This window comes from Scyliorhinus torazame, chromosome 8, assembly GCF_047496885.1.
Source record: "Scyliorhinus torazame isolate Kashiwa2021f chromosome 8, sScyTor2.1, whole genome shotgun sequence".
In the NCBI taxonomy this organism is placed as follows: domain Eukaryota; kingdom Metazoa; phylum Chordata; class Chondrichthyes; order Carcharhiniformes; family Scyliorhinidae; genus Scyliorhinus; species Scyliorhinus torazame.
The window spans coordinates 70,629,808-70,654,497 of record NC_092714.1 but is presented as its reverse complement, the minus strand read 5'-3'; the positions used below and the strand labels follow the sequence as shown (position 1 = coordinate 70,654,497).

The 24,690-nt window shown below is 42.3% G+C and overlaps 1 protein-coding gene across 2 annotated transcripts; it reads right to left on the bottom strand.

Moving 5' to 3' along the window:
• Positions 1–4,722: 4,722 nt before the first annotated feature.
• On the bottom strand, positions 4,723–8,481 carry nhlh2 (nescient helix loop helix 2). Of its 2 annotated transcripts, none has more exons than XM_072513797.1 (2): positions 7,977–8,481; positions 4,723–6,201 (listed from the first exon to the last, which is right to left on the bottom strand). In XM_072513797.1, the coding sequence occupies exon 2, from the start codon at positions 6,163–6,165 to the stop codon at positions 5,806–5,808; it is 360 nt and encodes a 119-aa protein (XP_072369898.1). In that variant the 5' UTR covers positions 6,166–6,201; positions 7,977–8,481; the 3' UTR covers positions 4,723–5,805. The 2 variants fall into 2 exon arrangements, with proteins under 2 accessions (XP_072369898.1, XP_072369897.1); XM_072513796.1 differs by lacking the exon at positions 7,977–8,481 and adding an exon at positions 7,816–7,970.
• Between the last annotated feature and the right edge of the window lie 16,209 nt (positions 8,482–24,690).

The following is a 24,690-nucleotide window of genomic DNA, read 5'->3' as shown; positions in this document are numbered from 1 at the left end:
AGGCTCAATTCTAATGGCAGAGAAGGTCCTAGGATGCTGGAGAGCTGGGCCTATGCACTCAGAATTTGGCAATTATGTTTGGAAAATCCAAGGGTTAGGGATCATTGCGAGACTTGAGAGCATCCAAGTATGAGAAAACTTGAATGAGGATTTCTCAGTTATAGGAGCATTGAGGGGTCCTGGGGTATGGGGGCCCAATTGATGGACCAGAGAGTAACGGAATTGTGGGAGTGGTGGTCCATGGCCTCACAGCAGTGTGAAGTCGAGGTTTGGATCTTGGTACAGAGAGATGGCCCAGGATACACATGAACTGGAAGTGGCTGTAAAGGGTCCATGAGGACTGGGCAGATGGGTAATGGGGCATTGCTGCATCTAGTTGCATCCGGTGGCAGAGTCTCGAAAACTATTGGTGTTTTTTAAGAATCTAATTAGTAGGATAGATAAAGGGGGAAAACTAGATGCAGTATATTTGGATTTCCAAAAGGCATTTGATAAGTGGAACAGAAAAGGTTAATACAGATTCTAAAGGCTTGTGGTCATGGGGGCAATATATTAGTTTGGATTGAGGATTAGTTCATAGAATCCCTACAGTGCAGAAGGAGGCCATTCAGCCCATCTAGTCTGCACAAACCTTTCGAAGGAGCACTCTACCTATGTCCGACCACCCTATCCCTGTAACCCCATGACTTAACTTGCACATCCCTGGACACTAAGGGACAATTTAACATGGCTAATCCACCTAACCCACACAGTTGTGGACTGTGGGAGGAAACCAAAGCACCTGGAGGAAACTCACACAGACACAGGGAGAAAGTGCAAACTCCACACAGACAGCCACCCAAGGACGGAACTGAACCTAGGTCCCTGGTGCTGTGAGGCAGTAGTGCTACCCACTGTGCCAGCGTGCCACCCCTATCTGCTTATGAGAGGGAGAGTAGGGAAGCAGAGAGTTGGAATAAACATGGCATTTTTAAGTTGGCTGTAGCTAGTGAAATGCCCCAAGGATCTATATTTTGGCCTCAGCTATTTACAGTCATAATAATGACTTACACAGAGACTGAGACTAATGTATCTAAGTTTCTGATGATACAAAGGTTAGGTGAATGGACGACAACATGACAGATGGGTATAATGCGAGGAAGTTTAAGGTACTAAGAATAGAAAAGCAGAATATTTTTATAAGACGTGAAACTTTTAAATGTTGAATTCAGGGCGACTTGGCAATGCAATGTATGAGGAGCAGACAAACACCTTGGAAAGACAAATGATAGGATAAATCAGTGGGCAACAAGGTGGCAGATGGAGTATAATGTGGGAAAGTGTGAGGTTTTATGTTAAGCAATAAGAAAGAAAAACATTTTTAAAAGCATTAAACTTTTAAATGTTGATGTTTAGAGGAACTTGGGTTTACACAGAAAGTTAGCAAGCAGATGAGTAATTGGGAAGAAAAATTGCTAATTGGTCTTTGGCGCGCAGGAACCTTATTACAATTGTATCAGGTTTTGGTGAAACATGCCTGGAGTAATATGTGTAGTTTTGCTATACAGTATAGCTATTTCTATACTGGCCTTAGAGTTGGTACACTAAAGGTTCACTAGATTGGTTCCTGGGATGAGAGGTTGTCAACCATGATTTAATTGGTAGTACATTTGCCTCTGATTCATAGGTTATGGCTTCAAGTCCCACTCCAGGACTTGAAACTCGAAATCAAGGCTGACAATCTAGTCCATTACTCAGGGAGTACACTTTTAGAGGTGTAGCCTTTCAGATGTAATGTTAAATTGAGGCCACACTTGCCTGTTTGGGTGAGTGTAAAAGATCCCATGGCATGATTTTGAAGGAGAGCAGAAATGTTATCCCTGTGTCCTGGCCAACATTATTCCCTCAATCAACATCTCAAAACCAAATGGTCTGGTCATTATCCCATTGCTGTTTTCGGGAGTTTGCTTTGTGTGACTTGGCCCCACCGTTTCTCAAATTACTACTGTTGAAAATTATTTCATTGGCTGAGAAGTGCTTTGAGATACCTTAGAATAAGATATTAAAGTGCTGTATAAATACAAGTCTTTTTTAATATATATTCAATCGCTCAGGGAATCAAGGGATATGGGAGTGGGCAGGAAAGTAGTTTTGTGATAGAAGGTCAGCCATGATTTTATTGAATGGCAGAGCAGGTTTGAGGGGCGGAACAATCCACTTCTGCTCCTATTTATTTAGCTTCCATAAGAACATATTTGTGTGGCATTGGAGGAGAGGGGTCCTAGATAATTGCGGCTTTAAATTCACTCCGGCCGCTTTAGCGCTTTCATCTGGTTCTCTGACAAGTTGGTAGTACTGACACTTGGTTTCTGCGCCCCAGTGCCAATCTAATCGGCATACATGGCAGGAGGTAACGTTTTACTACATTAAGGATGATATATCAATGCAAATTGTTGTTATTGTTGAATCTGCAAAGTTCCAAGGCACAAGCGGCAATCTGGTTTTAGATCAGTTGAAAGGGTTTACCATGCATTCTCTGTCGTTGCCCCATTCACTCCAATCCATCTGACTACCAGAAACTCAGCCTCAGGAAAATACATTTTTCTGGGGGGCCATGGGATAAACATTGACAAATGGGGATGAGGGCGGAGTGGCCGTGAAGTTGGCTGCAGCATCAGTGAAGGCCTGAAGAAAGCATTGATGGAGGGGTGTGGCTGAAATCTCAATAGCAACAGGAGGAAGAGGGATTGATTATTGGATTATCTGCGGGTCGGGTCAGTGGCAACATGATAGAATTAGTCCCTTAAGCTACCCCTGTGGGTAGTAGGATATTGAGCAGTGGTAAGCAACATCTCAGGTCAGGCAGGGAGCTGTTCAGAAAACAGCCACCTGTGAACTCCGAAATGCAGATCAGTGGTCGAAGGGACCAGGCCCGGATTGAATTCCATAGAGGAGTTGGACATGTCGATATGGTGGGGAAAGTGAGATGGTAAAAACATGAATCAGAAAGATTGGAAAATGTTAAAGTAGGTAAGTGCTATACTCCTATGAATAGCACACCTAATGAAAACTTAAAAGAATGGCTGGATATGAACTAATTTCCTTCAGAAACATTATGGGTGGTCACTGACACTAAGCCTCTATCCGCTGGTAACACATAACCTAATAATGCATGATAACTGGCATGTATTTATTCAGCAATAGTGTAATCAAATAGCAAGTTGCTTAAATGGATATAAATTGTTTTATTATTATAAATTGATGCAGCAGTTTTCAATATGAAAGCAGAAATATGCTCCACTACCGAGATGCTAGAACCCTTCTCATATTATAACGTATTTATATTTTATTTGTGGATCAATTGATGATGTTCCTTATGATCAAACAAATGGAAACCTAACTTGAAATGAACGTAGATTTAAAATACAAATTGTGTTCTATTGCTTCCAAAGATTCGGGACGTTTCACCTACTCAGTGGGTAGCACTCTTGCCCCTTGTGGGTTCAAATCCCTCTCCGGAGATCCAAGCCTATATTCTGGGCTGACAGTAAGGGACCTCGGCACTGGTGGATGTGGCGACATTCCTGTGAGATGTGAAACCAGCGGTCTTAATATCCTGGCAGATGTGTACATGAACCACCTTTGACACTATTTGAATAAGAAGATGCGAGTTCTTCCCAGTGTCATGCTCACTATTTATCCTGCACCGGACATTGCTAAAAACAGATCATCGTGATCACACATGGTCAAATGCTGTGTGGAGTGATGGTCCCGGACTTCCTCCACTCCACAAGTCTCCCATGTTGCAAACAAATTGACTGAGTGGATGCGATTGGGTTATTGGGGAAAGGATCTGTGAGTGGCCCGCAGAAGAAATGGGCTTGGCCGGCTGAAAGATCTTTTCTACTTTTAAGCTCCGCAATACTTTTGCTACGCATTTTAAATCAATATTCTGAGTGTTCCTGCAAAGGCCCAACATTTCCCGGTATAAAATAGATAAGGGGAGAGGCTGCAGTGGGTAGGTAGATCAATGCATGGTGTTCAAAAAGCTTAATAATCCGAATAACGCAAACCTAAATAGCCGCCTTTGCCGTTTCGCTGATACAACCCCTAAAAAAAGGCATAAGTTCATTCAATGCCTTGAAAACAGGGCGTCTATTCCTCCTGGCCCTTGCAAAATTGTCATTGATGCTTCAGGTTCCGGTCTATTTACAGAGTACCTCTTCGAAAAAGCTCACTGGCAGGTCGTTATGATGACAGGTCCCGTAACAACAGCGTGCGAGGATGGTTATGAATGTTATCTTTGAGGCATTGCCCTCACAGAGGCAGGGCAACACAAAGGGTAACATAACGCCCCGTTGGAAAGCTGAGAAGGCACATCTCCCAACTCAATCTCTCGTACACCATGGCACTGTAATCACGCTCGCTCATTTGTCCCTGGGGAAATATGACAACATTTTAAAAATAACTCCCCTCACCCACCCCCACATACAGTAATAACTAGAAGCTGACACGTCATTCCTCCCCCCCCCCCCCCCCCCCCCCAGCACATCCCCCGGGTTTATAAAGTTCCCTTTACAGCCAGGCTAGACTGATGGGCTTAATTATTTGAAGCCCCTTTCCCAATGTCTGTTTGAAATTCATCCAATCGGTCGTAATCCGTTGTGCTGAGAGATATTTCACTTATTCGCAATGAAAAAGCAGAGTGTGTATTTTGCTGATTTTGGTAATAAAAAGACAGACTTCACTTTTCATTTTTTTTTTATTGCCAAACGGCACCATTCAGGAATAGATATGAAAACTACCTTATATAAACCAGCTCGTTGTTTCAACCACAAAATATTCTGAACTAGGCAAAAAACACATATAGAAACCCTGAAAAAGACGAGATTCTTTGGATGTCAGTTCGATATGTCCATTTTTTTTGTTGTTTTTTTTTTGCTTTTTTTATACAAAATCCGCGCACTTCAGGGGTGCTAAGCAGAGATCGGGGGGAGGAGGAGGGGGCAATTAATAGAAATTCAGTTTTTTGGTTCAATTCGATAGGAGAGATTGATTCACCCAGATTTTATCCTAAATGTGTTGAAGGATCCATGAGGGGAGGGAGGGGGGGAGGGGAGGGACGAAAGCTCCAAGGAGCTGCTGTACAATCTGGGGCATCCTTCTCCTCTTGTTTACCAGTGTTCAAAACTGCGACACATTCTACCAAAAAAATAAACATTTTTGTACAACAGCAACCGCCACAGACCTTAAAACATTGGAATGAAACTAAGGCGTGAAGTGCGAGTGCTCGACTCTCCTAGAAATAGCAACAAAGTCATTGCAGCAAATATTGAAGTACGGGGGGGGGGGGGGGGGGGGATCAGACAAACAGGAAAGCTCTACCTTCAGAAACAAGTGCGAATACAAGAGGCAAAAAACATCACTGCTCTCGAACCAGCAACCGAGCGCCACGAGAAAGAAAGACAGAAATAACAGCTTACAGCTCTCCAACACAAGGTGTAAACACTCGACTGAGTGGCACAAAAAAAACATCTGACACATTTATATAAAAAATAAATAAAAATAATATAGAAATATACTAATTATCAATACGCACATTTATAAAAAATAAAATTAAATATAAATATACCGCACCCACTAACACATTTTAAGGTCACAAACAGATTTTAAAGTTCCATTTGTTTTGGAAACGGTGGCACTTGACAACTTCCTCAAACAATTCTTTTTTTATTTCCAGTTTTAAATCCACAAACTTTACTTTTCCCATTCTGCTCTCCACTGTTTCACTCTCTCTCTCTCTTTCTGTCTTTCCCCCTCTCCTGCCTAGACATCCAGCACATGGTTCAGGTAGGAAATGTAACAGATGGCCAGGCGGAGGATCTCGATTTTGGAGAGCTTTTTGTCGGGGGGCAGAGTTGGCAGCAGTTTGCGAAGTTCAGCGAACGCCACGTTGAAGGCCTCCACCCTGATGCGCTCCCGGGTTGCGTGAGCCGTGCGGTACTTGGCAGTGGCTCGCCGCCGGCGGCGCTTCTCTTCCCGGCTCAGTGTCTGCTGCACTCCCCGCTTGCCTTCGGCCTCGTCTGGCTTGTCCCGCACGCACCCTCCCCGGGCATCGGAGAGCACCGACTCGCTTTCCGAGGAGCTGGGGTTCAGGTCTAGGTCAGTCTGATCGGAGTTCAACATCCTGGAGAACACGGTGCGAATTGCAACGGGACACACCTGAAGATGCAGAGAGGAGGGAAGGGGGGAAAAGGGCTTGATATTTTATCACAGTAAATATCTCTAATACACACGGGGAACACAAATCCAATAGCAGCAACCAAGCAACTAGAGCTAAAACGAATAATATGCAAAGTCGAGAAATCAGCTACGACCAACCCAGTAAAATTGGGACACACTGATATACAAAGCAGACCAGATATCTCCGGACAATAAACGAAAAACACTACACGTGAAGTTAGCCTAGTAGTCTAATATAGGAAATCAAGCGTTCGTTTTAAAACTGAAGCAAATGTTATGTGGCCCATAGAAACATATCGTTAAATCCCCGAGCTTTTAATGAGAACATATCAGATTGTTTATCAACTTACTACCTGAATATAACTCTATTTACCGACACTCTACCGTACGTAATACCAGTTCAGGCGTTATCCGTATCATCTATTAATTGCAGGCTGTTTTATTTTATATATTTATTTTGTATTCACTTACTATATCTAATAATCTGATTTTAAAAAATTAACACTAATTCTATAATATTTTGTTTTTAAATGTTCTATCTATCTATCTATCTATCTATCTTTCCATCCATCTATCTATCTATCTATCTATCTCTTTTCATCGTTCGATCTATCTATCTATCCAGCTATATCTGGCTACTTTTACGTATCTCAAGCTGTATCAATCTAATCTTAGTTTACAGCTGTTTATATTTCCAGGGCTATTGATTCCTGCCGGTAAGGTTATTACTCAAGGCCTGCAGGATGTTGTATTTGTAATGGGTATTAAATGAGTTTATTAGAAAACCTTCTATGAGATTAAGACAAAGGCTTTGTTCGCAGTATTCTTGATATGTGACCAGCAGTAATCGATGTTTGCCCGTGTAGAATATTAATTTATTATTATTTCATTTGGAACCGAGCCGGGGTGAAAGGAGAGACAGACTCAGGCACCATCTGTCACCCGGAAAAGCAGACTGCAGGGACATCCTCACACCCAGACACACACACATACATTCACACACATACACACAATGTGCACACCGAGACTGAAATAAACTGGGCTGGGAGAGGAACAGATAATCGACTGAAATTAACACACGCACACACACATTGCACATAAACTACACGAGAACTGAACGGTTAGACATACATGAATATAAATATGTCATACATTGAATGCTCTCGAATAAAGGGGGGTTGACATGTAAACTAAAATATCCACACAGCCAGACACAAAAGAGAAGGCTTCAGGAGAACCAACAGGACAAGTGTTTGAACACAAACTACAGTCGTGAGAAAGCACAAGATGCACAGAAACCTCCACTGGCCACCACAACACATTCAGAAACAGTCTGAGTGTGCAGAGTGCAGACATTAGTGTGGAATAGAAACATTTTCTAACACACCTCCGAATACACACACGATGAACAGTTGGAGCTAAGGCAGGGAGGTAGGAAAATAAACAAATTGAACGGATGGACATGCAGGCAACCCGCCAGAATAACAAAAAATACTTGCAAATTAAACTACAGCGATAATCAGACTACAGCACCATTATTTCTAGTAAAGTTAAGCATGGTTTAAAGAAGTTGGCTTTTGTATTTATTCACACCTTGTAATTAAGTTTACATTTCGCCTTCCAGCGGGTAGCGGGCAGCAACATAAATGATTCTCGTGGAGGATATTTTAACGTTCCCGATATAATTTGATTTCGCTACCTCCTGGCAAGAGGTCAGTATATTCTATTTTGTTCTACGGGGAAAACATTCTTACCAACAAGGAGGAAAACGTGACGATCCAATGGAATGGAGCAAGATCGACTTTAAAAACAAAACTAGATTCCAAGGACTAGAATTTTTTTTTTCCTCCTGAAGATCTTATCTGGGGTTTTTCTTATCCACAAATCAGCTCTGCAGATCCTGGCATTTTGTGTCGGTTCAAATCTCTGATACGAGCGACAAGAATTTAATGAAAAAAATGTCCTTTGAATCTTTGATCCCAGTGGCAGGAGTTTGATACAATATCGTTGGAGAGCCTCTGATCACAGCGATAAGAGTTTGATATAAAAAAAAATGTCCTCTCCGCCTCTGATCGCGGCGATAAGGGTTGTTCCTCTCTCTCTCTGTCTCTGATGGTCCTGTCTGATCTTAGTGGAGATGGAGATGAGAGAAGGGCTTGGCCAGGCTCGGGGGCCGGGCTGGAACCAAATCCTCTTTTAATGGAGCCTCCGATTGGAGAGAAATCTCCCCAGGAGTCATCTAATGGGATCCGACATCTGTCACAAACTGAGAATATTCACATAGCAAGCACATTCAACAGATTCATATCACAAATACAATATCACAGATGCCAATCCATTTCTGAAATACAATCCACAGTGCCATAATATAGTCAAATAAAACAAATCACACACCACAGGCGCAGCATTGCAGAAACCAATCGGGATTAGAATGTAATCCATATTTTGAGAAATGTCTGCATAATAAAACCATATCACATCAATAATATCTCTTAATCCAATGAACATTTAAATGTACGGTACAATGTTATTATAGATAAACAAATCCGTACCCCATCTGTTGTATTATTCAATCAAATGAAGTCTAACAATAATGCATGATGTTATTCTACCCACACAGACAAATTCGCAATAACCCAGCGCAGATTTATATATAATACTTGGTGTTACTCTGCTGATATTACACATTTAAATGAGGATATAGTATATAACATATGGTGTTATACAAACTCGCATCTCATATATCAGTATCACTCATCCCATGGGTAATATTAAATATTATACTGCATCTTAATACTTTAGCAATAACAAAATTAAGATCCTATTGGAATTAATAAATTAAAGCGGAATTTAAATATATACCAGGTGCTATTAAACTCACAACAATTCCTAATAAGTAATTAAAGATTTATGTCATATAATCTGCCAATGTCCACAAATTCTTAACATATGACAGAAGCGTCATGCAATGGAAGTTTTAACATAACCCATTGTAGAAATTGTCTTTAATTGCGTCCATCTATGGACATTTGAATGTATTACGAAACTTATAATCAAAAATAAGAGAACACATTCTTAATTCTTACACTATCCAAAGCCACATTTCTTTGACAATTATCTTTCAGTGCTAAAAAGATTGTTTTTAAATTAATTTTTATATTTGCACGCTTATAATTCTCATTGGGGTCAGAGCCACGTGGGCCCTAAACTGCTACACAATCTATTGACAATAGAGTCAAGCCGAATATAGTTCATTAATATTTCAAAATCTCACTCAGTGAACATTCCTGTCACCTGCAGTATGCCATCATGCCAACTCACGGTAAGCCACCCACTTGTTTAATTTAATAACTATTTGTGTCTTTTCTTGCATCCATGTTACTGATAGCTTGCAGTTCCTATCTTTTCGTAGTTCTTATCCTTTCCCCGAATACAGTCTATATTCTCGTTCTTAACACATGCACCTGTATGCTGTTAGTAATTTGGTCTTTATCCATTCTCCTATATCCCCTCGGTCCCGTTTATTTACACACATTCCATATTAATTCTTTATCCACTTTCCATGTATCCAGTGTATTTCTATATACTTGTGGGATATTACATTCCCCTTTTAGTCATACCACTTCTCCCTACAATATTTTCCACGTATTCGTTATTCACTATCCATTAGCTTTAATACCGAATATATAACTATATGATGAAATAAACAGTCACCAATTTGAGTATAATCGGGAGCAGTCCTAATTCAACAAAGTACCATAGTCAATACTTAGTTTACTCTGACGTGGTCATAGTCTGAGAACTTTACTACTTGATCAGGTAACAACATCATTACCAATAACAATGGAAGAGTTGGCTTCCTTTGAAATCAGTTTTTTTTACTGTGAATGAAAGTTACACAAAATATAAAACATATCAACGGTAAAATTTCCACCTCAAAAATGAAATGAAGAAATTACCTCAGAAGTAGAAGCCATTAGAACATGTTTCTTCCTGTGCAACATGCTAAACAGGTAAATATAGGATAGTTGGTGTGATTTTAACTCTCTAAAATGTGAACTACGATATCTGACACTACCTCAGTAATTTCGTTCTAAACTCTATAATGTTAATTTACACTGTTCATTAATATACTTTCAGAAACAACCCTTGTACATTAATTAAATATGTTACATTTAATTTGAAGAGATCTTACATACACCTGTTGGAGGTAATGCTTAATATAGAACCATCAAATTCCTACAGCGCAGAAGGAAGCCATTCAGCCCATTGAGTCTGCACCAACCCTCTGAAAGAGCACCTAGGTCCACTTCCTCACCCTATCCCTGTAACCCCACCTAACCTGCACATCTTTGGACTGTGGGAGGAAACCCAGGGACACACAGGGAGAAAGTACAAACTCCACACAGTCACCCAAGGCCGTAATTGAACCTGGGCCCCTGGCAGATTGAGGCAGCAGTGCTAACTATTGAGCCACCATGCCACCCTATTGGATTGGATTGGATTTGTTTATTGTCACATGTACCGAGGTACAGTGAAAAGTATTTTTCTGCGAGCAGCTCAACAGATCATTAAGTACATGGGAAGAAAAGGGAAGAAAAGAAAATACATAAGAGGGCAACACAAGGTCCACAATGTAGCTACATAAGCACCGGCATCGGATGAAGCATACAGGGGTGTAGTGTTAATGAAGTCAGTCCATAAGAGGGTTGTTTAGGAGTCTGGTAACAGCGGGGAAGAAGCTGTTTTTGAGTCTGTTCGTGCGTGTTCTCAGACTTCTGTATCTCCTGCCCGATGGAAGAAGTTGGAAAAGTGAATAAGCCACGTGGGAGGGATCTTTGATTATGCTGCCTGCTTTCCTCAGGCAGCGGGAGGTGTAGATGGAGTCAGTAGATGGGAAGCAGGTTTGTGTGATGAACTGGGCGGTGTTCACGACTCTCTGAAGTTTCTTGCGGTCCTGGGCCAAGTAGTTGCCAAACCAGGCTGTGATGCAGCCAGGTAGGATGCTTTCTATGGTGGATAGTATGGTTTCTATGGTTGAATGAATGTGGAATGAATATGAATGAATGAATATGGAAGAATATGAAAGCCCTTTGAATGAATATGGAAGAATGTTAGTATTTTGAGTTCCATGTTTGGAAGCCATTACATTTATTGCATGTGAAGGTGAATTAGAAATCTGATTTCTGTAACTGTAGGCCAGTAGATGGAATCTTCCCTGAATCCCAGGGATGTGTTTCCCCATTCGAGTATTTCAGAATATGGAAAGCTATTCACTATAATCAGCAAGCATTGAATGCAGCAATCCCCATAGGTCATAGAGTGCATCTCCTGAGAAATAGATCGCCTGAAATACAAACAGAAAATACTGGAAAAAGCCAACAGGTTAGGCAGAATCTATGGAGAGAGAAAAATGTTTAGTTTTTTCAAGCCAATGACCATTTGACAGAATGCTGCCTAGCCTGCTGAGTATGTCCAGGATTTTCTGTTTTTATTTCAGATTTTCAGCATCTGCCATGTTTTGCTTCAGTAACTCATCTACCTAAATGCTTACTATGGCAGAAAACAATGGCTTTTATTTACATCTTTGCATGGTGGCACAGTGATTAGCACTGCTGCCTCACAGTGATAGGAACCTGGGTTCAATTCCAGCCTTGGGTGACTGCCTGTGTGGAGTTTATACTTTCTCCCCATGTCGGCGTGGGTTTCCTCCGGCTCCTCTGGATTCTTCCCACAGTCTAATAATTTAGCAACAGTCAGTGGAGAAGTCGAGAGAGGTGATGCTGTGATAGAGCTGGGTGTCGTCAATGTACATGTAAAAACTAATACTGTGCTTTTAAATAATGCCACCAAAGGATAGTATGTAGATGTGAAGTAGGAGGAGCCAAAGATAGATCTTGAGGGGAGACTTCAAAGATAACAGTACAGATGTGGGAAGAGGAGCCATTGCATATGATTTTCTGCCTATGACTAGATATATAAGAATGGAACCAGATGTGTGCAGTCCCACTCAGCTAGATGACAGTGGAGGGGTATTGGAGGAGGACGATGTGTTCAAATGTGTCAAAGCCTGGAGACAGATTGTGAAGGAAAAGGACAAGTTTATGTTTGTCACAATCGCATTAGATCTGATTTGTGACTTTGATAAGAGCTGCTTCAGTTCTGTGACGGTGGAGTGGGGGAATCAGACACAGACCTCTCTGGAACATTAAGACTGCCAGAAACACATGGGAGATCATACCATCTGCTAGACCATTAGGGAATGACACCCCACAAATTAACCATTAAGAATTAGTCACACTTTTGCTGGAGCCCCAAGCATACAATTCTAATTTGTTATGATCCCACGGGAAGATCCCAGAATGGAACCCTGGCTCAAAAGACCGTAACATTTACCTTTTTTAAATAAAACATGGAGGAACAGAGTCACAGGACCGCTAATTAGTTTTAACAACAAGAAACAAACATTTATTAAACATGAAATGTTGGATTGTTGTACAATGCTGCTTTGCTCCCCCCTTAGCTTAACAAATATACAGATTTAAAGATTAACATGGATTACAAAGTACATCTTAAGCTACAATACTCTCATTAACACAAAAACCCCTTTGAGCAGACAAGATGTCTGTGTCAAGTACTCATTCCATTCTGAACCCAGGTTCGTGTCTATGGTTTTGTCTTCAGAATCCCCCCCCAGATGATTGTCACATGAGAGTTTCCAAACATCACTCCCAGAAACGTGTTTTAAATTCTTCTCTCATAATTTTGTTTTCCATTGGCAGTTGTGTTCCAAAATCCAGTCCAGGTTTTACAAGTGACATTATCAAACAAAGCTTCCGCTCAACTTTTAACAGGGAATCCAGTCCAAGATTTCACACCAACCCCTTTCGAATTTATTTGGCTTGACTACTGTGCAAACTGCTCACAATTGCTTTAACTTTTGATTCCCAGATGGTATTAAAATTATATCAAAAGTTTCATCTACCTCTGAAGTCTGCTGTCCCACTTTAAATCTAATTGTTGCAATTGTCCCTTTAACTCAGAGCATCTTGTTTACTTCTCCTTGAATTCTTCTGAACAATACGCTGGTCTCTGTTCACATAACGCCAGGCTTCTTAGATACTCTTCCTATCCCAGATCCTTGCTTATCTGGACTGTAACTTGTACTTTAGGAGGATTGCCACTTTTCAACTCCTATCTTGACCAATCTTTCTTCTGGCAGATTTGAGAGATGTTCCCTCCTTTAGATTTTGCTTCCAACTGCTCTCAAATTATCTCAACTAAAACTAAAACCTTTTACTTTACAAGGGCCTCCAGTTACTCAGCAACAGCCACATGCTTGCATTTTATTTATTTTTCACACCTTAGCTCTCCCTAAGCACAATGGAAATGTAATTGAAACTTAACCAACCCCCACACATACAAAGACCTTTATCCAGCATGAATCTAACTATAGGTTTTATCCTTCCAGGCACAGAAATATTAAATTATAACACACTTAAAACCATACCTTATTTCTAATGTTCGCCAATACAAATATAAATTGATTTAAACTACCTTTGTTTTCCCAACATTTTAAAATAAAAATATTAAAACACTTTTCTTTGTTAGTGTGACTCCACACCTGTCACTTGGCCATTAATCTTTTGTCTGATAGTATTAATGAAACTAAGCACATACTAGCTTCATAAACCTTAAAAAAGAAACATTTTCTGCTACTCATTTTCCTCCTTGACCCTAGATGAAGATTGATTCATAAGCATTACTCTATAGATACTAGTAACTAGGAGTAGTAATTTTGAATAGGCAAAACCCTGAATGTGGGATCTTCCTGGTCAGTAAGCAATAATCCAAAACTTGTTTTTGGAGTGGGATCATGTTGGAGGTGGCAGAAAAGGCAGGAGATTATCTATTAATTTAAAAGTTTGGCGGGGTGGAAGATGACAGCATGAAGTAAGGGGGGAAGCATGGGAAACAGGATGCACTGGGTTCAGGGCATGTCTATCTCGGTGGAGAGAAATCCTTGGTTCAGAAAAAAGGAAAGCATTACAGAAGTTTTGTTGTGGAAAGTCGAGGTATTATCAGAGCAGATACTGTGGTGATAACAAAATTGGGAGAAAGGGATGGACTCATCACAAGAGCAAGACAGAAAGCAATATAATAAAATCAGGAGCTTACAATAGATGTGAGTGAAAACCCCATCCTTAGAGACAGCGAGAGATGTCCAAGAAGGGAACGACAAAGTCAGAGATGGATCATACAAAAGGTACAAACAGGAAGCAGCACAGACACATCTTGAGGTATGATCTTCACCAAAACATGAATTGGTTTGTTCCCTCTACAGATGCTGCCTGACATGCTGGGTGTTTCCAAAGTTTTCTTCATTTGTTTTAGGTTTACAGCATCTGCAGTTTTTTATTTTTGTTGGCAATGGTGTATTTTGTTGTATATCAGTGTGCCGATGAGTTACCAGTAAGTAGGGTAATCATGAATAAATGTAACAGTGGGTTGACAGCCAAAGTCTTCAAACTGTATGAGCTTGAGTGATTTAATAGGGGTGGTTAAGTGTATCTACAGTTTCCATGACAGTGACAGAGCTAATCGTAAATCGGTGTATCAACAGGAAGAGACCTAATCGTGGATGAATTTAACGATGGCTTGGCAGTGAAGGTGATTTTTGTATTTTGAGTGCTGCAGTGTGTTGACAAAAGTAGGGCTATTTATGGATTAATGATGACACAATATTACACAATTTCTCATAATTTATTGCTTGATGATATGATCTGGCATAGAATATTACAGAATATTAGATTACTGGTGAATTAGTAAGGAAAGCTCCCGCTGTATAATAACTCATCATTTGAGTTACAATAGTTTACCATCCTCCACTTCATACTAATCTATCATGCAATGCTGAAATTTCAGAGGCATCTCTGGATAAAATAAGAGGAAGTTACATTCAAGTAGTGTTCCCAATAGGTGGCATTAAAGTAATTTGTCTCTGTAGTAGCTCCCAATCTGATTGATATTTATACATTTAAATACTTAAAATGTTAGTACTGGTGAATGAACATGCACTTATTTTAATTATTTATATTTTTATTTTCGTTGTGTTCTGTATAATGTTTCCTCTACTTGGCCCCAACAACATTCTTTATATTCAAACTTTGAAGAGCTTCCCACTGCAGCATTATTGATTTTGTATGTCACAGCCAGCCCTTCTGATTTATGTTTTTGTTTTGCTGTGGTCATGTGCCTACTATGACCCAGGTTGTGACTGTCAGAGGGAATTGATGCAATTACAGGTGTCAGAGACAGATTTTCCTTCTATGCACTTGGATTGGTTTAAACACAGATTCCAACACACCCCTTAAAATGAAAATAATTTAAACTTTTTAATAAATATATTGTGAGAAACTATGATCATAATCAGAGAAGATAACACCTTCCATCATGGGCTGGCCTATTACCAAAACTGAATAACTCATCGAGGCAGCATGAAATAGAATAGAATCCAAAGCCAAAGGTAAACATAACTTGATACAGAGTTTGAACCAAAACGAAAACCCCTCCATCACAACAGGATATTCAACCTTCACTTAAACCTGGAAAGAAGAAAAACTTCAATTTTGCTCAGTTTTGTTGGCAAACCAGAGAAATTTATCTTCCCCCAAGATAATGATGTCAAAGTTGCTCTAAATTGATAGAAACTTCTTATGTATTATTGCATTATTGCAGATTAAACAGGTTATTATTTGTATTGTATATTTCCTATTGAATCAAGTAAACTTAACACCCATGGTTTTGCAGCCAGTGATGAAGGAATGGCACCAGCCGTTCATTAAAATTACACCTAATCACAGAGTTTTTGTGGGCTTTTTCATTGGAACTTTCCGTAACAAGAAAACCTTTTTGTTTCATGGACTTCTTCAGGGGATCTTGAGCCTGTGTGAGTGGGCCAAACAACTATATATTTCATTAACAAATTGGGTTGAAGGCATACAGAGTCTCTACCAGGAACTATAAGTTAGAATCATTAATTCAAAGCCACATTATGGACAGGGAGCAAAATAAATAAGGAATGTTAATGCTTAAAGAGAAATTGGGAACACCGAGGGATTAACTGAAAGAACTGTGCCACAAGTTTTCAAATGTTTAAACATAAACAAGTTACTGTATATAAAAAGAAATTAAACAAAGCACCACTACTGACAACACTTTCTTAGCTTATCAATTATATTTTACATTCAAAAAAATAATAATTAATTACTTGTACTCTAAAACGGAAATCCTCAACTGACATTTCCCTTTTCACTTTGACTTCCCCACAGAACGCATGTGACTATTTATCAGGCACTTGAAGGTTCCTTCAACTCCTGGGATCATATCAAAGTGCCACAGCTCTCAGGAATTTGCATCAATTCTCCTCAGTGTTCCTGCCATCCTCTGAGGCATAAGCTTTCTTGGGGTCCTTCCACTAGCCTCCAGCTAAGTGATCTTCCTTTGCTTCTAAAGCACCTCATGGCTGGACTCCCCAGCTCAAACGTGGACTTCACTGCACTCTGGCATAGTGCCTCCACCTCAGAATTATAGTTGACTTCCAATAGCGCTTATGCTTCTGGTCTACAGCTGCTGAGTAGACACTTTCTATGTCTGCTGAACTCAGGGCTTATTCCCACTAATTTGGGATTTGGGTGTTTTTAGCTCCAACCATCTTGAAAAATCCGACAGATAACTTCCCAGTATTACAACCAAGGGTGCCACTCCAGGTTACCCATCTCTTTCAGAGGTTAGTTGAGATGTCGGATACATTTTTACCATAATTAACTTTTAATTTCAAAATCAAACCTTTTGTCATTGAGGTCTGCATGAATAATTAAATTTTTTATTGAAGTCGGGACAATTGTCCTCAGATGTACTGTCGACAATTCCCCAGCTGTAGTGATTCTATGATTCTAAATGAAGACCACCTGCTACTTTTATGACTTTCACCCTTTGACCTCATAGGTACACATTCTTAGAACTGCTATAATCTAAGGTGATAAAATACTGTGGATGCTGGACATTTGAAATAATAACGGAGAATATTGGATAAACTCAGCGGGTTTGGCAGCATCTGTGGAGAGAGAAACAGAGTTAACGTTCCGAGTCCTTACGACCCTTCAACAGAACTGTAGTCTATGAACTCAAAATATTGGCCTCATACTCTGGGTGCGCCCGCTAGACGCGGGATTGACAATGGCCCGCAGAAACCCACGTAGGGCCGAAATCGGAATTCGCGCTGGGCAGCAGACCTGTTGCAAGTCTCCGTGCACGACCTTCTGGCCATGTCGGGTTTCCTGACTTCCCAGCCAGGCTTCCCGTCCTGACTCAGCGTGACTATGGAAATAGTTCATTAGAGCTATTTTACATCTCATTGATGTGCAGGATGCCTGATTCACTTGCCAGCTGGGATGCCTCAGCACCCTCCCACCAGCCGAGAGTCCCACTGGTGTGAATTGGTGCAAGTATTGAGGAACATGGACCTGGCGACTTGCAGTCCGAGGGGGTGGCAATGTGGTAAGTACCCTCGCAACATTTGCCATCAAGGTGCTGCGGGGATTGTTTATGGGAGGTGGGGACACGGGGGCTTGTTCTGGGCTGGGGCTCAATTCGGGGGTCTTCCCTGGGATGGGGCTTGTTTGGCTGCTCTCCCATCTGCAGCCTTTAAACTCATTCAACAATCAGTCAGTTTGTAAACACTAACGTTTTCTCATAATAAAGTGAAAGTGTTCTCATCTGTACCCCTATATCATTTAAACAGTCATTCAGTATCCCAGAAATACACATACCTCATAATAAAATTAACGTGTTCTCATCTGTACCCCTTAACCATTTAAAAAGTCTGTCTGTACTCAACTTTAAAGGTCTATGAGATGAAGGTAAACGTTATCCCTTTAAAGTGATGGAAAACCTTGAAGTGAAAGTTTTGAACTGGATTGCTTGATAATGTGCAAAATTTTCTTATACTTGAATTTTCAAGCCTTGAATTTTCTGGCTAGTTTCATGTGTATCTGTCACATGAGTAAACCAACTTCACACCAATCTATCTACTTGAATAGTGAGTCTCTCAGCAAAGTGGCGTCTGACTGAGCTACACCATTGGGACAGCTTCCTTATTTTCGATTTAACCATACATATGTTGGGCGGCATTTTATGTCAGCAGGATTTTACAGTCCCTTCAGAAGCCAAGGACCTTTGAATGGCTAGCTGTATTTTACTGCCTCACCCTGCTATTCTGGGGCCATAAAATTCCACCCGTTGTCAACGGAAGTTGCAGTTCAATTTGCTTTTTAAAGAATAGTGAGAGCTGATAACCTCACTATTATATTTAGCGTGAAAACCAATAATCCATGCATTTGTGAAATAAACGAGATTATTTTATCTCCAGAATTACATGTGTCAAATTACTAGTTTATTGTACACAAATGATCTTGGAAATTTTAATCTTAAATTCTATATTAAATTGTGTTTTTTTAATTCATTTTGAACTAAGACATCATTATATGTGATTCCACAATTGGGCAGCATTTGCTGAACAATCGTGAGAGTCCAAGTATGCTAACTATTACACTAACACCCAATTTAAGATTATAAGTCAGGTTCGCAATGTTACTTACGCTTGCTTGGAGCTGCATGCATTCATATACAGGGAACGTTCTCCTGCATGCAAAAGGAATATGTCCAGACATAGCAGATTTTAGAATAAGCAAACATGGGGGAATTAGCTCCTTGGTGCATTCACCATGGCAATATCTCTATGAATCACAGCCAACTTGTCAACCAATCAGTACCGCTTTTCTCATGCAGTATAAATTGTTGCTCCCTTTGAAATTTGACATTCTTGTGTCTGTTCTGATGTGTGCAAGACAAAAAACTTCAACAGCACGTCTCCTTTTTTAGCAATACACAAGCTTTGTACTACTTAACAACTATTTCCAATTATTTATTGTGATTATTTCCTACATGCAATTCTTCAATTATATTTCTCCAAACATTTTCGCAATTTTAATTTTATTGCCACCACAATCTGATCCAGTCTCACTTCAGGAAAAAGCTACTTCCAAGATGTGACTGCCAAGACAATGCCTAATACACCTAATACATATTAGTAAACATTATAAAAAAACCTAGGTTCCACTAGTTTGCTCATTTTTACCTATGCAATCTGGCTGAAATTGGGCGAATCAGTGTAATAGATAAATAAGTTCTTGCAATCGTTAGTATTAGTTTGTTAAACTTTCAGTTGGAAACTTGTTCCACCCAAAATGTTGTCCAAGCCAGCACCATGTGGGCCACAACCACCACCCATCCCCAATAAAAACAATGATAATATTGAGTTTCACCAATTGTGCCACCTTTTTAGGGTCTTCAGTTAGGCACTTCAAATTCAGCTTGTTTTATTTAGGCGCACAGACATTAGTTGACAATTTGAAAATATTTTTATGCATTGAAAAATCAATTTAATTTGTTGAGCAACTGGTTTGAATGCATAATGAGTAAGTGTTCAGTGTAATTTTTTGAAAGTCATTTTCAGTGATATGGTGTCACAGTTGGAGGCCTAGACACTCATATTTAACCATGTTTAGTTTTATTAATAAGACCGCAGCAGGCTACCGCTGTTAAATACGCTCAATAAATATATTTTAATGCAAAGACAAAAATACATTCTTTGACTGATTGCATTGGTTCACAGAAGATTTTACATTTGTGATTACCTAAATGAGATTGGGGTGAAAACCTGAACCACAACTTCATTTTGGAATGAATTTCAATGCAACATGTGTTCAGTTTCCTGATTGCGTCCAAAATAGAAGCACTACTCCAAAATTTATTATGTCACATTGACATAAACATTTTGCCAAAAATAATCACAGTTAACTTTCATCAGCATTTTCATTTCCAGATCTCTTTTATTAATTTAAGTCAAATGGTGGGCAATGAACTAAGCATTCTCTAGATTACTATAGTCCAGTAACACTGCACTAGTGGGCCGGGTCTTGAATAAGGACGAGTCAGAATACAGGAGGGAGATTGAGAACCTAGTGGAGTGGTGCAGCGACAACAATCTCTCCCTTAATGCCAGCAAAACTAAAGAGCTGGTCATTGACTTCAGGAAGCAAAGGACTGTACACACCCCTGTCAGCATCAACGGGGCCGAGGTGAAGATGGTTAGCAGTTTCAAATTTCTAGGGGTGCACATCTCCAAAAATCTGTCCTGGTCCACCCATGTCGACGCTACGACCAAGAAAGCACAACAGCGCCTATCCTTCCTCAGGAAACTAAGGAAATTTGGCATGTCCACATTAACTCTTACCAACTTTTACAGATGCCCCATAGAAAGCATCCTATCGGGCTGCATCACAGCCAGCAACTGCTCGGCCCAGGACCGCAAGAAACTTCAGAGAGTCGTGAACACCGCCTAGTCCATCACACAAACCTGCCTCCCATCCATTGACTCCATCTACACCTCCCGCTGCCTGGGGAAAGCGGGCAGCATAATCAAAGACCCCTCCCACCCGGCTTACTCACTCTTCCAACTTCTTCCATCGGGCAGGAGATACAGAAGTCTGAGAACACGCACGAACAGACTCAAAAACAGCTTCTTCCCCACTGTCATCAGACTCCTAAATGACCCTCTTATTGCCTGACCTCATTAACACTACACCCTGTATGCTTCATCCGATGCCAGTGCTTATGTAGTTACATTGTATATGTTGTGTTGCCCTCTTATTTATTTTCTTTTATTCCCTTTCCTTCTCATGTTCTTAATGATCTGTTGAGCTGTTCGCAGAAAAATACTTTTCACTGTACCTCGGTACACGTGACAATAAACAAATCCAATCCAATCCAATCCAAGCCTACCCACCGCAACCTCTCTTTGCTTCCTTGCTGCCTGACAGCTGAGAGAGAGATGAGTGAGTAGGCTGCTGTGCTGTTTTCTTTTAGAAATACAGGTGGTGGAATGGGTATTTTTTTCCCTCATGTTTACAGCAGAAACTTTAGTGTGAGTCAGCACAGGGATCATGAGACTCTGTACAAAACAACTCCTTGTGGAGAATGAAACCTCCAGCTTCATAAAGGGGCACCAAGCAAAATTGATCCAAATTTGGTGGAATTTCATCCCCTGGACTGTTCTTATTCAGTGAGATACATCCAAATTGACTGCTGAGAGAAAACTACCAAACTAATTGGGTCTGAAGATCTGTGACATACATTATTTTTGGATTTCAAATCAATAGATGTTAAAAAGGATAATCACTACTCAAGTTGAAAGTTAGAAAATCGCACAAATGGCACCGGGGAAAACTTTCAGAGCCCCACACACAGTGATGTATCATTTGAAAAATAAGGGTGCACTGCCATATTTTCTGTTTTCAGTTAAGATTTTTCTCAACTTTCTCTCCTTCTTCCCATCTTTCCACAAGGCAGTGATTCATACGCTATCAAAGTTTGAATGGCTATGTAGCTTTCCAATTCCTTTTCTAAATGACTGTTATTAATGCATGTGTCTAAACAGTGAACATTGGCAAACTATTAAACTGTTGTTTGCTGGACAGTGAGTATTGATTCAGTGTGCTGGACAGTGAGTGTTGGCAGACTATTTAACCATGAGATCACTGGATTCCAAATAGCAATAAGGACTCAAGCTAAAATCTGTAGCAAACCACTACCACCCTTACTAAAATCACATGGGTGGGATTCTCCATTGGCTAACGCCAAAATCGTGAAACGGGATTGGGCGGAGAATCGGTTCTGATGCTGCAATTGGGTGCTGATTTCACGCCAAATCGCAATTCTCCTTCGCCTCGGTAGCGACGTCAATGCGTTCCACATCGCACGTGCAGGGAACACCCTTGGCATATCATTAGTGGGCCCGACCCCGTATTCTCGGGGCCTCCGATGTTCCAAACTCCGTCACTTGTGCTTTTAAAAAACGTGAAACCGGCATTGTGGCCGATAAAAGAGAGAGAGGAGGTAGGACACAGAGAGGTACAACTGTGGGCTGCCCACCCAGACACTGGCCGAGCTGGCTGGGATGGGGTCCCTGCGAGGATCGGGGGGTGATGGGGGAGTGGGCTGTGGGGATAGGGTGACCCCCCTATGGGACTGGGGTGGTGTCCAGGCACGGACTGCCATTGCTGCAGTCTGCAAGGCAGCCACCTTACTGCGCACCCCACGGACCTTGGACTCTGGCTCTGCAGAGTGCCACTGGCCATCTGGGTGCCCACACCCCGCACCCCCGCACTCCAGCCTCCGCCATACCACTTCCCCCACCCAACCAGCTGGCACCTGCCGGTGAGGCATCACATGGTCCACTCAAGGGCAACGCCCACAGTAGCCCCTATGGGCGGGGTCCGCGGAGTGTACACCTGGCAGCAGGGATGGGTGCCAGGGCCAGAGTCCTCATGGTGCTGGGCACCAACGGGGCCAGGGGTGCGGGCTGGGGGGGGCCACATGGGGGCAGAGACCACAGTGCCAACCAGGGGCACCATTTAGCCTGGTAGACCTGGTTGGGCACGGGTGTATGCATCATGCTAACATGTCGGCCATTCAACACCTGCATACAATGGATATTGGAATTCAATCAGCAATGGTGGTCTTCCTCCAAGTCGTTGCAAGACTGGGAGATGTCCTGTGGCTGTACGAGCTGGGGCTGCTCGAGGAGGAGGAAGCTGCAGCAGCGGAGCGTGCAGCAGCGAGTGTGCAGCTGTGGAGGGCACAGCAGCAGAGCCTGCCCCAGAGGAACAGGAGACAGCCGCCCAGGATGGAGAACCAGCTGCCCAATAGGCCGAGGAGGAGGTGCCACGGAGGCACCGCATGAGGCCTCATGTGTACCTCCATCGTCTGAGGACCTGCCGGAACGGGCATGCCATTGAAGACTCCGGCTGAGCAGGGAGACAGTGCGACATATGCCAGATTATGACACATCTAGCTCAGTGGGGGAATAAGGGACGACACCCTCTCCCGGTGGCTGTCAAGGTGATGGTCACCCTGAGCTTTCACGTCACAGGCAGTGGGGTTCGCCGCCATCGCTGACATGCCCCATCACGGGAATCATGTCCCGCTGCAGGTGACAGTCCACTCTACATAAACTGAAAGGGGTTCCACTCAATGAATGTGCCGCTAATATGTAACCATAAGGTGCACATCAAGCACGTCTGCACCCGATACCCAGGCAGTGTCCACAAAGCCTTCATCCTGGCACAATTCACGATTCCAGACATGTTCGAGACGCCACCCCCCGGCTGGTGGATTGGCTCCTTGGCGAAAGGGGTTATCCACTTTGTTCGTGGTTGATAATACCTATCCAGAGGCCACAGACTGACACCGAGTCCCGCTACAATGATACCCACGCAGTGACGAGTGGTGTGATCGAGCGGTGATTCGGTATCCTGAAGATGCTGTTCAGGTGCCTGGACCGCTATGGAGGGGCCCTTCCGAATGACACTGGTGGCCACCTACGCCCTCCACACCATCATACAGCAGAGGGGTGATGTGCTGGAGGAGGAGGATGTATGCCATGCCTTGTCAGATGAGGAGGATGCGGGGGAGGGCGAGGATGGACAGAACATGAGGTGTGGCAGGCATAGGAGGCCGCAAAACGGGTGCACCAGGGGTAAAGCGCACAGGGCGCTGTGATTGCCTCTAGGTTTACCAACTGTGGCGGGGAGGGGAGATGACGACACCTGCTTGCAACCCCCTCCGTCATACATACCTGCCGCACTACAGGGTGAGGGTCCTGGGTTGGCAGTAACATCAGGTCTGATCCATGGGTTGGAGGATGGTGACAACTCACTCAGCATTGAGCTCTGGTGCTCCGCATCAAATAGCAAATCTGACTCCTGCCCATGGTAGCACTTTCCACCGTTCACCTGGGTGACACCTGAATGTGAGCTGGTCATTGCATCACACGGTGCCATTGGATCCCTGGGGTGGCTGTGGTGGGGACGTTGGAGGGAGGCTGGAGAGCCTAGCCCACCTACAATGTCCACCCATTCCGCCCCCCCCCCCCCCCCCCCCCCCCCGCACCCCCTCTCTGGCAGGCACATTCCAGCCCACCCCTCACACCCATCTGACAGAGCACTGAGACAGGCTGGAACAGTGTCAACGGGTGTTTAATGTGCACAAATATTTACAGATATGTGCCCTTACCCCCATAACTAAACTGTGCCTTGCACCTGTGCCAACCTAACTGATGTTTAACTTTCTGGCCTTACGGCCCTAACGCTACGCCTAGATGGTTCCCCAGACGGCACAGCAGGAGTGGAGGCAGCCTGCTGTCATTCCCACCCTGCGACCTGGGTCCCCGTTGCGTCTTCTGGTGGTACCGAGCCTGGTACCGAGCCTGGTTGGGCCCGACTGCAGCTCAGGTGTCCCAGGTGTCGTGGTGCCAACCTGTTTTGCCCGCTGCCCACCAGATGTTCC